Source organism: Dipodomys merriami, unplaced genomic scaffold, assembly GCF_024711535.1.
Source record: "Dipodomys merriami isolate MVZ:Mamm:240054 unplaced genomic scaffold, mDipMer1.0.p SCAF_2, whole genome shotgun sequence".
In the NCBI taxonomy this organism is placed as follows: Eukaryota; Metazoa; Chordata; class Mammalia; order Rodentia; family Heteromyidae; genus Dipodomys; species Dipodomys merriami.
The window spans coordinates 102,403,614-102,420,065 of record NW_027203381.1 but is presented as its reverse complement, the minus strand read 5'-3'; the positions used below and the strand labels follow the sequence as shown (position 1 = coordinate 102,420,065).

Here is a 16,452-nt window from a genome sequence, read left to right as displayed (position 1 = left end):
AATTCTTCAGTTCATTAATTTGAGTTATTATAGTTGGCCTTGACATTAAAAAGATTTTAAAATGGAGATCAATTGAGGTTGGTAGACATCATACAAATTTGAATAGTCACAATTCCCACACTTCATCTAGAAAAGATTGTTTCCAGTATCCCAGTGCTTTGATCAGAAATGCATTTGTTATTCACTCCTTTTTTTCAGGAAAGTTAACCTGTATTCTCCCCTGAGTAGGCTCTTGCAGATGAAATTCTAGTTTTTGATTGTGAGTGAAGCTTCAGGACATAAAAGGCAGCTGGAAATAGGCAACAGGGTCAGCCATTCGCTGGCTGCACCTCCTTTCATGGCCTCTTTAACTCTTGATCCAAAGATCTATGTATCTTTATGGATTAAAAAAAAGGAAGTGTGTGAGCTTAGCTTATGTGTTAAAAGTATAAATTAAATAGAATTTAATTTAGTCCAGCTATTTCTTGTGAAATGGACGAGAGTCCATTTTTAAGTTATATTTTACCATCTTTAAGTAGTTGTACAAATGGTTTCAATTCAACATGTCAGTACCTTTCTCAATATCACTAATATCACTCTTTCATCCTTCTCTCCAGTCCATTTCAACCCCACCAATCCCATCCATTTTTCTTGTCTCATAGGATAGACAATGAATATCATGACTGCCTTCTCCTCTGTTCCTCTCTTCGTCTGTCTAACTCTCCCCTCCCCTTGATCTTTCCCATGCACAACTCAAGTGTCAGTTTACTGATACTGATTTTGTTAAACTAGAAGTTGTTCAAAGGAGTTACACTATTTGAGGTTCCTTTTTCCCCTCTGAATTTCTTGGAAATGTGAAACAAATTTTGACTTTCATAAAATAAGTCCAGAAAAAATTCTTTGTTGTCAAATTTGCATGAGTAGTTATTAAATTCTTTATCAATGGAATCTGTGAGAGGGATCCAGAACCTTCAGTTTTCCTCAGAAGAGAAACTTTGACATTGTATACTTAGTTAATAATTGACCAAATAGGAAATATATTTATTTCAGACTTTTTCATTAAATTATTTTTCACACTTAGAATCATAGGTAAGCACAGCTAAATGACCCCTTCCATATAGAATCATGCACAATCACTAGCTACAACATAGAAAACCAATTTTGTAATAGGTGGAAAACAGCAAAAGAATAAACAAATAATAAAATGAGCCCTTATAAAACCGGTTTCATTTTCTCATCCCACATATACACATTTGTACAGAATTTCCTCCTTGATATGGCTTGACTAATTACTCAATCTTCTGAACTAGGGACACTTAGAAATTTGGAAAGCAAGGGAAATTCTATTAGATCTTTTCTCTTTGTTTTTATTTTTGAAGGTACTGAGCTTTAAACTTGAGGCTAGTTGGGCTAGTGCTCCACAATAAGAACCATGCCCAACCCAGTCCTTTATATATATATAAAGTAGTGTCCCAGCTCATATTCTGATCATCTTTGCAAATACCCCGAGTTTTATTTTCTTACAATTAATATAATAGCTGAGGTTATAGGAATTATTTGCTATATTGAACAGCCATATCCTCCTTTTTCATCTCATTGTACAGTCCCAAAGTAAGATGCAAAATTCATTTTTGTCTGATTTTTAATTTATCATTGAAGAAGATAGTCTACATAGGTTGAAGATACCTTAATATGTATACATGTAGCCTTTTAAACTTTCTTAGTTTTTCTTTTAAAATTAGCTTTCTTTTAGATTAGCACCGATTCAATGGTGGAAACTACTTTTTAATAATCGATTTACTTTATGGTTATTATAGAGGTGATGTACAGAGGGATTACAATTACATGAGTCAAGTAATGAATATGTTTCCTTTAGTATAGTTTCTATTTTGGTAAAAAGCATGTATATGCGTATATGCTTACCCATAGGGTTGACTCTATGTCTACATATTGATCCATAAATAGATTTTTCATTTTAACAACAGTCTCATATACAGCTACAAACCTCCATTTTATTGTGTAAACTCTTACTCAACCCGTATCTAGAACAGGTGAACAAGAATTATTTTCAAGTTAGCAGAGTTTTCTTGCCCTGTGTTACCTTTGCTTTGTTGCCAGAAAAGTATTGATGGCTCATCAGAATCAGCTTCATAGTTGGATTCTTTTGTCTTTATTGTTCTTGGTCACCTTATTTCTAGAAGGCTCATACCAGTTCCTCAGTTTTCACATGCTTGAAGACAATGAAATGACTTGTTTACTTTCAACAATGAACCTGTAAGCTGGATAAGACTCTTTTGTATATATGTCCATATGCTGAATATTTACTAGAAATACAGTATTCATTGAATAAGATGGTGAATTTTAGAGTATGAAGGGAAGTTTAGAAAATCAAGGAATTATTTGATTTGAGGAGTTTTGACGGAGGTTATTATGACATTAAAATTTATTTATATATTTGCTAAATTTTGATTTTTTCTTTTATATATAGTTATTGTAATGGTGATGTACAGAGGTGTACAGTTACATAAGACAGGCAGTGAGTACATTTCTTTTTGAACAGGGTCACCCCTTCCCTTACTTTCTCACAGAGTTTCCCTCCCATCCCCACCCATAAGTTTTATAATTCATTTTGAACATAATGAATAGTGAAAAATCACTGCTGTATTTATTCACTGAGGATCACAAAGGCTCAATAGCTACATGCATATGATCATATAAAATAATATTTATTAAAATGAACTCCAAGAAATAGAAACAAGAGTGGCTTTCCTTTGTTCCTGTTTTTTGTATCTTTTGCCTTGTTTGTAAATATTTTTGTACTAGTTATTAAGCTATAGAAAAATGTCAAATGTGACTTCAATGTTTCCTTTTTACTTATCTTTGATATCAAAGGGTGACTTTTCCTCTTCCTTGCTTTAGATGAGACACATATACTTTCCTCACCTCTATGGACCACAGGTCAGAAGATGAGTTGGTGGATCTTATTTTCTTTTTCTTTCTCCTCTCACCCATTTTTGATGAGAGTATTATGGCTTGAATTCAGGGCCCTTAACGCCAGGCTGATGTTCTTCCATAGCACTACTCCTGGATTTTGTAGTTAAAAGTCTCACACTGTTAGAGATATCTTTGAACACTGATCCTCATATCTCAGCCTCCTGAGTAGCTAGGGATACAGATGTCAAGATTATTTTTTGCCAGTCCTAGGTCTTGAATTCATGGCCTGGGCACTGTCCCTGAGCTTCTTTTGCTCAAGGCTAACACTCTACCACTTGAGCTACAGCACTGCTTCTGGCTTTTTCTGTTTATGTGGTACTGAGGAATCAAACCCAGGGCTACATGAATACTAGGCAAACACTCTACCACTAAGCCACATTCCCAGCCCATGACGCCCAGATTATTTTGTTCTCTTTTACAACTTCCAGACTGCAAATTTCTCTCTCTCTTACAAGTTATATGCTTTGAAACAAAAATGCTATGAGAATATTAACTGTGGTTTATTATTATTGATATCATCACCCATCCTGGTCACTCTTGTCATTTATTTAAGAGTTTAAATCCTTGATCAAAATCTTCTTCAGCCATGAGTTTTCATGTCTTAATGTCTTAAATATATGCATGAAAGCACAAAAGAAATCCACTTTTCTATTTATTGAAATCTTTAACTTTCTTGATTATTTTTCATTCTCTAGTTTGAGGACATTGTAAGAAATAACCCACGTTCTGTATATCCTTCTTTTAGTTCATCTGCTTAGTTCTCCTAATTGCTACATTTCTTCATGCCCATTGAAATTCTCCCAGGATATAGCTTCTAATGTTCCCATTCAAATCTGTCAATACACTATTACTTCAGTTTCCAAATTTGTTCATTTTTAGTAGTTTGCAAATATCTTAAGCTTCATTTTCCTACAATGAATAGAACATTCCTTGTTATTCTTCTTCAATTCAAAGTTTGAAAACTGAAGTTTTTGTCAGTTTCATTTTGATAACAAGTTTCTTTCTGTATACTTTTTTCTCTAAACTCTATATCAAAAAGCAAATTATTTTCATTTTGAGAATTTGGCCCAGCCTATCCTTTTGAGAAGCTTGAATATCGAGACTGGATAATTAAAAGATAATGTCCCAGATTCCAGACATTAGTAAATGGCAGTAAAAAGCCATTCTGATACCCAAGCTAGAGCTTTTGAGTCACTTCTTTATCTATCTTCTAAGTGCTGAGTGTATCCAAGTCAACATCCTATTTAAAATATTGCAGTTCATAATGTATCTAAGATTTCTCCACATACTTTGATTTCCAATGACTCTAGTCTAGCTAAATCTTCATGTCAGTATTCTACTTTGCTTCATTGTTAGTATATTCTCTTTAACAAGTATTACTTCATGATATTACTATAAGTAACATTATAGTATTAAAATTTTTCAGGCTGGGAAGTTGGCTCAGTGGTAGAAGGCTTGCCTTGCATGCATGAGGCCCTGGGCTTGATTCCTTAGCACCATATAAACAGAAAATGCCTGCTCACCTTGAGCTGAAGAGCTGAAGGACGGCACCCATCACTCACACACACACACACACACACACACACGCACACACATGCACACACACACACACATTCATATTGGTGCACTCTATGACTACATCAAAAACAAGAAAATCTCATAACTATCCTTTTTGTGTGCTCAAGTAATTAATAACTATACATATATTACCATTACTAATGTCTTAGTTTTATGTCTTCTTTTTTTTGCTATATTTTATCACTCTACCTGGATCATATTTTTAAAGTATTTCCCCATGCCAAGAGCTCTCTCATATCAAGGTTCTTGGACATTCTTGTTTCCCTTCCTATGATTCTTTTCTCACTGTATACCAATTTGATTTTATTTATCTATTTAATCATTATTTTTGTACCAGCCATGGACTTGAATTCAGGTCCTGAGCACTGTCCCTGAGCATCTGTACCCAAGCTTAGTGCTTTACCAGCTCCATTTCCAGCTCTTTAGTAGTTAATTAGAGATTAGTGTCTCATGAACTTTTCTGCCTGAGCTAACTTCAAACTGCCATCCTCAAATCTCAGTCTACTGAGTAATTATGATAGCAAGCTTGGCCAAAGTTGTTTATTTTTATTTTAGGACTTAGCTTAAATAATACCATCTGGAAGAAGTGATTAAAGTATATATAGTCCAAATTAATATTAATATATATATATATACTTTCCTATAATCCAAATCAAGATAATATATCTGAGGCTAGAGCTAGTCCATGCTACTTTTGTATACTTAGTCTTTTGAACGTGAACATATTTTGAGTATTCCTCTTTTTGTTTATTGGGTATGTAGTAATATTGCCATCTCTAGAATGAATATACTAGTAGTACAGGGACATTCTTGTTTACCAGTTTGGCTTGTGACTAGTATATTACCTGACACATATTTGTTGTATGAGTTGATCAAATGTGGACCACTAGGTCCATTGGAGCCTACCTTCATGTAGTATCCAAGGCTTATGCATTCTTCTACTCTCCCTTAATAAAAAAAGATACATACCAGGGAATCTGATCTGGGGATAGCAAAACTTTAAATCTATCTGAGTGTTAGGCAAGGTTAGGAATGGTTTTGTGTTGCTTCAGAAATTCCACAATGTGCTGGGGATAGCAGATCACAATTATACTACCATATGTTTGTGAGTCAGATCTTAGGAGAGTTATGGATCTGGGCTAACTCCAGCAAATGTATCTGAGAACTCATCTAGCAAATCAGCCATAGGTAGTGATTTATATCTGTAAACCTAGATATACATAAATAGAATAAAATTGAAGGGTTACCTTGGGAAAAAATTCGACCTCCTATCTGAAAAATAACACAAAAATGTATGCTGATGTGACTCAAAAATATGCCTAACAAAAATCAAACACTGAGGTTAAATATCAGTACCACCACCAAAAGGAAGGAAGGAGGGAAAGAAAGAAAGAAAGAAAGAAAGAAAGAAAGAAAGAAAGAAAGAAAGAAAGAACGAAAGAAAGAAAGAAAGAAAGAAAGTGAAAGAGAGAAAGAAGGAAAGAAAGGAAGGAAGGAAGGAAGGAAGGAAGGAAGGAAGGAAGGAAGGAAGGAAGGAAGGAAGGAAGGAAGGAAGGATGGAGGAAGGAAGGAAGATAGGAAGGAAGGAAGGAAACAAGGAAAGAAAAAAAGGAAAGAAATAAGAATGAAAGAAAGGAGGAAAAAAAGAAGGGAGAATAGAAAATTAAATGCCAGAGCATACAGATTCTACAGTGTTTAGGAGGGAAAGTCACCCTGTCTCCAGAAAAACTTGAGCTTCTCTGGGGATCATGTTAAACTCAAAAAACTTTTTGATTTTTTTTTCTGGGTGCTACTGGGGATTGAAAAAAGTCTTTGCTAGCAGACAGATCACCACGTTCACCTTATTTGCAGAGACAGTATCTTGTGTTAATTTTTTTCCCTGGGGTGGTTCCCCGCTATCTCTGCCTACTGAGTAGTTGGGAATATAGGCATACTTTGCAGCTTTTGGTTTCTCTGCCATATTTATTTAAAATGATAAAGACACGAACTGTCTCAGTTTTCTTTGTGTTTTCAAATAAAGAAAGTTTAAGGTTTCTTTGAAATCTATTGATAACATTTTAAATAGATACAATTATATTCATGAAGAACTTCAAAATGAAGGAGACAACTTGGTTTATTACAATGTATATTAAAAGTATTTTCTTTCCAAGGATGTGATTTTGCATCCCCTTGACAATCTCCAGGACTTCATGTCCCATTGGAGCCATTGGATTGCTCAAAGGAAACCACTGATACTCCATTCTTGAGGAAACACAAGTGGATGTTAAATTAGATGATGTCTGGTTATTAGCAGTACAAATTGGAAAATGATTTACCAGATTTTTCTCAATTTATGAGACAGTATTATTTTGATCTGTTAGAATGTGTAGGAATCTCAGATATTTAGTTTTTGAAATCTCAAAGAAATTAGGTAAAAAATGAATTGGTTGGCACTGGTGCAATGCTTTACTTAAAGTGATATCATTAGCCTCTAAGGTTTATTCATTAAGAAAAGAGGTGAAATAATAAAAAAAAACATTGATTTAATTATTATATCTATGCCTAAAATGTATATATTGTAAAGTTCACTTGGATTATACTGAACTTTGGCCCTCACTATTAAAGGTCAGGTATAATTTAGACTGACATGGGTCCTATTTTAAAAGATATACATTATTTTTGAAAAAGATTTCTTTTAAAAGTGATTTTGTGGTGCCCAGTCTAAAGGCAATGTTAGAATGAGGCTCCAACAGATATCTTTATCTAAGTTATTACTGAATATAAGTCATGTGATGGCCCCTAATGAAAATTTCCCATTGAAAAAAATCAATGTTAATAACTGGAACTTGAAAGTCATAATGGGCTTTGCTATGTTTTCCTGGCTAAGGTTGTGTTCTTTTTATATGCTGAGAAAAGGAATTGATGACCTGTGAGCTATGGTCACTTCCTGATCTCATTTGATGCTTTCTTTGCTCTTTGGTTTTAAGAGGGTGATGAGAGTGGTTGCTTTATAATGGAGAAGCTGAGCAAGAAGCATACCAGTCTGAAAGCCCATTGACATAGCCTAGCTTTTAACATTGAAGCTCTTCAGTAAGAATGCCTGTTGGCAGGACGGTGACTTGCAAAGAAACTTGCAAAGAAAAACTTCTATAAGGCAGTTACTGTTACAAAAAACTCATACTAGAAGCTGTTTTATGTCACTATATATTATAAATGTGATATATTTATAAATAAATAAATATATAGATAGATATATATCAGTGACGTAGCAAGTGAATGCATCACTTGACTAATAAGAAGTAATTTAAGAATCAGCTTTATACATACATTCAATACCAAAGATGGTTGATCAAATCTAGGGATGAAAAATATTGAGAAGATCCCTGTGAAATAGGACCATTAGAGGTGGAAAGAGAAGATTTGAAGCTGGGATTTCAAATGGAATATAGATGTGGTCAATAAGTGAAGTAGTTCTAAGTCCTTGTAACTTCTACTTCCTTTCATTATAGCCACTTAATTCAAGACCATCTCTCCAAGTTGGTATCTCTAGATGTAAACCAATCACCAGCCCAGGTGGTGTCACGTGGGCTCCATCTAATGGAGCAACATACTTGAGATATACCATGGAACCTCAGGATTCTCTGATTCCATTCCAGAGTGTTCATATCTTTGAAAGACTTATATAACCATAGTAAATTTACTATTGCATACACAAGAAGTAATTCACAGTTCATTCTTAAGGTTTACTTTCTTCTTCTTTAGTAACTGAAACATTTGAAGGAACAAGATGAGCACTGTTGTATCAAGATATATTTATATAATCATTACAAATCTAAAGGCCTATTAAGCTCTACCTCTCTGATCTCTGATTATCAATTAGACCATATATCAGGAAAGCAAAATGGGCTCAAGCTATACAGGTGTTAGGATTTATTCCAATCTTAAAGTGGTAATTGATACAAATAAATGTTCATAAAAGAAGTATATATATTCCCTCTAGTTATTATTTCTACATAAAATAAATTTCTGCATAAAATAAGTGTTCTCAAGTTATTGGCATATTTATGTAGTTAGTGTTACTTTTTTGGGGATTATCTAACTTGCCTTTTTACAGATATTTGCTTTTTTTGTAAAAAATAAACAACATACACATTGGATTTACATTGCCCAAGCATAGTTGTTAATGTCAAAGTTATACAGAATGTTATGATTTTCACATTTATGGTATGGCAAAGATACATGATAGTAACCTGGCATTTAAGAAAAATACAGTTTTTCACAAATATCAACTGAGGAAGGAAGATAACATATACTTTTCATTAGAACAACATGTTGAAAGCCATCTGTTCTTTAAAAGTTTTACTAAAATCTATAGGGAAACTTGGGTTTTATATGCAGATCCTTCCAAAGGAATGTTTCAAACACAGCCCAGTGCTATATACAGCAGTGAAAAATTATGTCTCTACAGTGAATACTCTGTATAAGTTAGAAAGAATTAAGAAAATGTTAGTGCCAGTATATTCTGCCTCTTACCCTAACTACTCAGAAGGCTGCATCATTGTTCAAAACCAGATAAGGCAAGAAAGTCCCTGAAACATCTCTAAAAAACTTGAAAAAATTCAAAATTGGAGTTGTAGTTCAAATGGTACAGCACAAGCCTTGAGTTAAAAAGAGCTCAGGAACAGCACCCTAGTCTTGAGTTCAAGCCCCAGTACTGGCACAAAAAAATGCAAGAAAAGAAAAGAAAGAGAAAGAGAAAAGGAAAAAGAAAGAAAGCAAATATTATATAAAATAAATTTGCAAAAATAACAAATAAATTTTAATATTGTGGTAAATCAAATATAGTTACATAATAACCAGAAGGGAAGAAGGCTTTAACAATTAGGAGTTAGAAATCTATATATACATATACAAAAAGACAGACATATATTTGTATACCACTTATTCCTCCATGGGGTTAATTGTGAGCAGTTAACTTCCTATCTTCCTCCCTCCTGCCCCCAATCAAATATTTAGGCATCACACGTGCTTTTTCCTTGTATTATTCACCTTTCCTTCAATGTAAAATTGTAACAATGCCTGTACATATTTGTGTTGTCAGGATGCAGATTTGCCTTGAACAATTCACTCTTGAGAGGACTGAGGTTTTTTAGAGATTATTTGAAATAATCCAATTGTGTAACTTTTAATTATTTGCTATCTGACAAGATTTATTTGGCACAAAGGACCCATGGCTCTACAAATAAGAGAGTTCTTTCTTCTCAACATCATTTTTGAAATGGATACTAGATTACACTGATAAAATTCTTGAAGTTGTGTTTCAGTGATTAGTTGTTCACAGAACAAGCTTTGGTACCTGCTTGGTTTGGGTCAAGTTAGAACAAAAATATTCACTAATCAAGTGACTGAGGAATTACATGTGGTTTTCTCTAAGTTTCCATTTTGTTACCTGTGAAGTATGATTTTGGAAGTGCTTCAGTTCATAGAATTTCTGTGAGAATTAAAGGACACAAATGATCAAGGCCAGGCATAGAGGTACAATATAGAAGATATGAGTAAGGAGATCAAAATGCAAGCCTAGCTCTGGACATAAGCACACAACTGTATCTACAAAGTGAGGTAAGTAAAGTTCCCCATGAAAACAAACCCACAAAGCACAAACATAAACACAAAATCAACATAAATGCAAAAAATAGACTTTGGGCATGATTTCAATGTAGAGTTCAAGAGCATAAGGCTATGAGTTCAAAGCCACGTAATGCTAATAGAGGGGAAGAGGAAAGGCATTTAGCATAGATAAATAAACAGGAATATATTAAAATTTATTGGCCTACTTGTTAGTAGTAACGCTATCCTTGTCTTCACTATTCTTCTATTACACTTGCCATGCGACTTTGTTCTCCTCCTTGCTCACTTAAAAGGAGACTGAGCTGATGGTTCTGAAAGTCTCTTGAGATCTGCTACTATGGCTCTGAAATGAAGGGACACATGTGGGACTGCAGTCTCTTCTTTCTTTACATAAGAAAAAGGAAAGTTTTAGTATCTGATTCTCTTTCTACTTCTCTAGAATTAAAATTATGTAGCACTTTGAATAGATGACTTTTTCCTGAAAAAAATAATTGAATTTACTTTCCTTGGCTCCACAATTGGTTAGTTGAACTAATTGAGACCTGGGAAAGATGTTAAATCACTTTTCATCACTGTGCCAAAGTATCTGAACAAATTAGAGGAAAATTTATTTTGACTCAGTTTCAGAAGATGGCCTGCTAGCTCCATAGCTTTTAAGCTGTGACAGGCAAAAGTCATCAAGACAGCCAAGAGCACAGTTGCTCAGAGATTAATCCTAGCTACTTGGGGGGAGGTTGAGATTTGAGGATCAGGTTCGAAGTCAAAATGGGCAGGAAAGACCATGAGACTTCATCTCCAATAAACTACTCAGAAAAAGCTTAAAGTGGTGCTGTGACTCAAGTGGTAGAGCACTAGCCTTAAACAAAAAGAAGCTTGGGAATTCAAGCCCCAGGGTCAGCGTGTGTGTGTGTGTGTGTGTGTGTGTGTGTGTGTGTGTGTGTGTGTGTGTGTGTGTGTGTGTGTGTGTGTGTGTGTGTGTGTGTGTGTGTGTGTGTGTGTGTGTGTGTGTGTGTGTGTGTGTGTGTGTGTGTGTGTGTGTGTGTGTGTGCCAGAAAAGGGAGGGAGAGGTGCAAAGAGAGGAAAGGAGAGAAAGAGGAGGAAAAAGAAGGGAGTCAGTGGAAGTGGAGAAAAAGACAAGGGAAAAGGTAAAAGACGAAGGAAAAGAGTGAGAGGGGGAAGAAATGAAGGGAGACGGGGAGGAAGGGAGCCAGAGATGGAGAAATAATGATAGAGGAGGGAGATTTGGAAGGAGGGAGAGAGAATGATAAAAAGGGTAAGGGAGAGAAAAAGGGGGAGCAGAAAAAGGAATAGTAGGGTGGGAAGGAGGAGAGACCTGCTTTCCTCAACAAGGTCTCAGTTCCTAACAGTCCATGCAGCTAGGAATTTACATTGGAGAAATCCACTGATGAAATTTGTCTTAATCCTATCACCTCTCCGTGGTGCACCAGCCTGGGATTAAGTCTTCAGATCGCTGACCACTTGGGAGAACCATTTCCTGTCCTAATCATTAAACAATGTTTTTCCTTTCTGGCTTAAAATGCATCTTTATAACTATTTAATATGAAATTTTGCAATTTCTGAACTAGGGATATGAAGGTATTTGCAATTCTTCTGCATTGCTATGTTTCCTCAAATGCTTATGTGATTATATAAAGTGTGTAGTTTTGACTCATAGATGTTTTCATTATTAAAACTTGTCCATGTTTGTACATGTAATACAAGTTTATTCCTTTTAGTTATTATATATTCACCCACTGTATAAATAGGTAAAGTGTTCTTGGGAGATATTTAAGTGTTTTCATTAATCGGTAGGAAAAACTGAATCAAAATGAATATTCCAATTTATTTTAGCATATTTAGGTAAATTGATGTATATCGTTCAATATATAATGGTGTATATGAGTACCAATGGGTTGTATATCTAGAATTGGAATTACAATAACATAATAATTTGTTTAATTTTTTCCCCACTTTAAGCTCACATATTTAGGCTTTTCTGTATATGATAGTTTTCTTTTCTGCTTGATTATAGTTTAACTACATTAACCACTTAACTGGGAAAATATTTCATGAAGTATAGCAAAGTTGCATACATCTATGAAAAGTCATTTTGTATATGTAATACCATCATGTTTTTAATGTATCAGATGCCTAAATAACAAGGTAAAAATAGTTCCCATGGACAATTTCGTTTTTGCTCGGTTGCACTTTCAGTAGCTATTTTGTTTCTACATTTCAGTTATTCATAGGTTTAATGGCAGATTTTGCAAAAAGAATATTGAAAAATGTCATTTGGCTGATTGTTTAGGAGATGAGGTTAAAGATGAACGATTTTCCCATTAATCAGCATTGTAAGAATTCCAAAGGGAGGCAGGATTTGCAAATATATGTCCCTGTAAGTAGGATAATTTATAAATGTACAATGCATATTAGATACTAGATTTGAGTGGCAATAAATTTCTGTAAGAATATAATTTATTACCCTTTTCCCACCCATTGCACTCAATATGCAGAGTTTAAAATGCAATGGCCCGAAGACAAGGAACTGCCACTAGAAGCATGTGGACATGGACTCCCGGACTGCTACTGATGACGGTGATCTTCTGGGGTCAAGAGGGAAATGGCCAAGGTCCAGGTAGGTGCACGCCCACTCCAGGTCTCTGAGAGCTGGAGTTCTGTTTTACAATACATTTCTGTGTGCCACTGGTTTGGTATTTCAATCAATGTCTTGTAATCTTTCCTGGAGTATTTTTTTCATATAACCACAGTGCTTTTGATTGACTTAAACTGAGGTAGAATTATGTGACAGTTGTATCAGACTGGACACCATCTTCTCCAAAATTGGTTTTACTCTGCAGCAGAAGATACTGCCTCTATGGATGTATTTGTGGATGTGGAATTTTACAAGGGTATGAACATTTAAATGCTTTGTACTTTTTTGAAGAGAAGAGGTTTTTTTTAACTCTGTTTTTAAGCTATGCATATTTAAAATTCAAAAGTGTTCTTCAAAGATGTGATGTTCTTCAGATATTAAAGCAATTATTTGAGGTCTCTCATTGGTCTGCCAACTGTGGCTGGAGGGAATTAATCACAGTGTAGAGCCACAAAGTTGTGGCTTCCTGAAATGTCCTTTAGGAGAGCAGAAAAGGGCCATAGATTTTGCAGTCAGTTTTTTAATACAGTGTTTTTATAAATAACTCTAGGGAATGGTTGATGCCAAAGTTAGTGTTTGTGACTGTCAATGTGATAATACATTACTTCTGAAATATGTTGCCTGCTCAGATAAAACTTGAAAATCAGCATTTTTTGTGATTGAAAAAATGTTAGAAAGATTAGTTTTTTTTTCTGTTGGTGTCTTTGGCTTTATTTATGCATTTGTCAGGATTTAACATGAAAAATGGGCACAGGACCAGTATCAATGCCTCAGTGTATTATTCTTGATAAACTTGAAAGTGCATGATGATACTACATAATTATGATGAGACTGACCCTTACAAGACATGTTCAATCAATATTGTGTACACTTGAGTAAGTTTATTAACTCTTTCAAAACGATAATTCCACAAACACATTGTTTACCTCCCAATGAATTTTAAAAAATGAAACAGGAAGTTTTTGTTGTGGTTTTGGGTTTTTATTTTTGTTTTTAATAAATATGAAGCCTGACACCATTGGCTCCTGCCTGTTATTCTAGGATGCAGGAGACTGAGATCTGAAGATGACAGTTTGACTCCAGTCCAGGCAAGAAAGTCCATGAAGAGTCTTATTTCAAATAAACTACTCAGTGGTAGAGCACTTGCCTTATACACAAAGATGCTCAAAGGTAGTGCCTAGGCCCTGAGTTCAAGCCCCGTGACTAGCTAAATAAATGAATAAATACAAATATATATATATATATACATGTGTTTATAAATATATAGATATGCAAAAATATCAGTTTTAATAAGTAAATGAATTTTGATTTCCCTTCATACATTAAGACTATATTAGCATCTACTAAATTTTTATTTTCTCCTTTTTTGTAGTAAAATTAATGTAGGAAAGCAAACATTTAATATACAAAATACTTTTTGCATTGAATGTCTATAAATGGAATCTGTAGGCAGTAGATACATGGTACTCAATTTTTTGTTATTATCTTTAAGAAATGATACAAAGGAGCTGCCATTTCACAAAGCACATCATACTTCTCTTGTCTAAAAGAATTTGTGCATTCTCTGACAGTGTGTAAATTCTCTAACATGAGGCCTGACAGCTGGTGTTATGAAATAGTCATCTAATAAGATGTCTAATACCACATGCAATTTTCAATGGGCTTCTGATCATCATTGGGATGATGGCTTGCTTCACATGGGTGGGGAATTGTTGAGTATTATAATACATGAGAAATATACATATCCTTTCTGTCTCTCTCAAAACTCTTTACTTTTCATTCTGTATTGATTGCTCCTCATTTATAATTAAAAAATAGTCCTGTAGTCAGTCTCATTCTTAGCGAGCATAAAGCTTCTGATGATAAATATAAGTACTTAACATTTCTTTTTAAAAGAATAAGAATCCAGTGACTCAAAGGATAAAAGAAAACTTAATAGAAAACATAATAGAATACTTCCATGTTATATTATATTATTATTCTTAAGGTAATTTTTTTCCTTTATGGTTGCTAGATTGCGTGACACAGATCTTTTCGGCATAATAAGCAATTTCCTTATAATTGCAAGTAAAAGCCAAGCCACATATCATTAATGTTAATAAGTTTTATTACATACTATTTTCACTTTATACTTGTAAATTAGAGAATCAAAAATGTAAAAACATTAAAGTTAGGCCATATACTTCTAATTAGTCTTCAAATAAAATTTTCATGGCTCTTGACAAGAAAATAATGAGTTAATATATATGAATGAGTTTTCCTCTATACTAAGTTAACAATAGGACCGTAACTGTGGGTTAATGTAGTCCCTAAGTACAGGATCATGAACAAGAGCCAATATGAATGAATGAATCTTGTGGCAAATATGCAAGCAAGAGATAATATTATATGCAGGCCAACTAGTAAAGATCAATTATATTCCTATACCAAGTCTTATCTTTACAGATTATAGTTTAAGTGTAAGTCATTGGGAAAACTGGATTTGCTTTCCAGAGGAAACTATGTTAGAAATGATATTTAAATTGTGAGAACAGAGGTAAAATTCTATCTGATAATGTACTTGAAGCATTGTCATGCTCAGTATTTTTGTCACTGTGTGTAGTCAACCTGTAATAAACACAGTAATTATGATAAATTAAACATAGAATGAGTCCTAAATAAAATGTTGTCCCCATTTTCTTGCCCATGTAATTGTAACCCCTCTGTACAGTATTTTCACAATAAAAATATTGTCCCTTGATATTCCTGGACATGTCAGAGTCTAAGTGAGTGGACACAAATAGACTGTGATAAACTGTGTGTCAGTGGCTTACGCCTGTAGTCTTAGCTACTCAGGAGGCTGAGATCTGAGGATCAAGATTCAAAGTCAGGTGGCCTCTTATCTCCAATTAACCACTCAAAAACCAGAAGTGGAGCTGTGGCTCAATGTGGTAGATGCTAATCTTGAGGTAAAGAGCTCAGGGACAGCTCCCAGGCCATGAAATTAAGCCCAAGTATCAACAACACAACATCAACAAAAAGAAAAGACTGTGACTTTAAGTCAGGTGGAGTTCCTTACCAATTTTTTTCCAGTCAAAGGGTGTCTGCCTAAGAGCATCCATGTCCTTGATGTGTCCCTTCTGGACTAAAGGTATTTGTCTTCAGCATATAAGGAAATGTTTAGCATGGAAATTGAAGAAGATAGTCTTGAAAATAGGGTAGAACAAAAGTGAACTTCCTCCACAAATAAAACAAGTGACATGATTTCAGATTTATTTTGACTTTTTAAGACACTGACACAAGTCTGTTTCCCAACATTAAATTGTACATTGACTTTGAGATCATGTAGATAATACCAACCATAATACATGTATAACTAACAGCATGACAGGGAAAACCATGCTCCAGTTGTCTGAAGAGAAGGGCTAGAAAGAAACACTGCTAATCCCAGTTCATTTATAAGTCGCTGATCTGTTTTATTTTTTTTTTGGGGGGGGGGGGTCCAGTCGTGGGGCCTGAACTCTGGGCCTCGGCACTGTCCTTCAGCTCTTGAGCTCATGGCTAGTGTTCTACCACTTGGGCCATAGCGCCATTTCCAGCTTTTTTCTTTTTGCTTATATGGCTGAGGAATCGAAACCAGGGCCTCATGCATGCAAAGCAAG

General features: G+C 34.6%; 1 protein-coding gene across 1 annotated transcript in view; it reads left to right on the top strand.

Moving 5' to 3' along the window:
• Robo2 (roundabout guidance receptor 2) overlaps positions 1 to 16,452 on the top strand; it is a 1,450,478-nt gene that overhangs the window by 17,725 nt on the left and 1,416,301 nt on the right. Inside the window, exon 2 of the mRNA XM_070030464.1 lies at positions 12,672 to 12,793. Within this exon, the coding sequence (XP_069886565.1) occupies positions 12,685 to 12,793 (109 nt within the window). The 5' untranslated portion in view covers positions 12,672 to 12,684. The remainder of the gene's footprint in view (positions 1 to 12,671; positions 12,794 to 16,452) is intronic.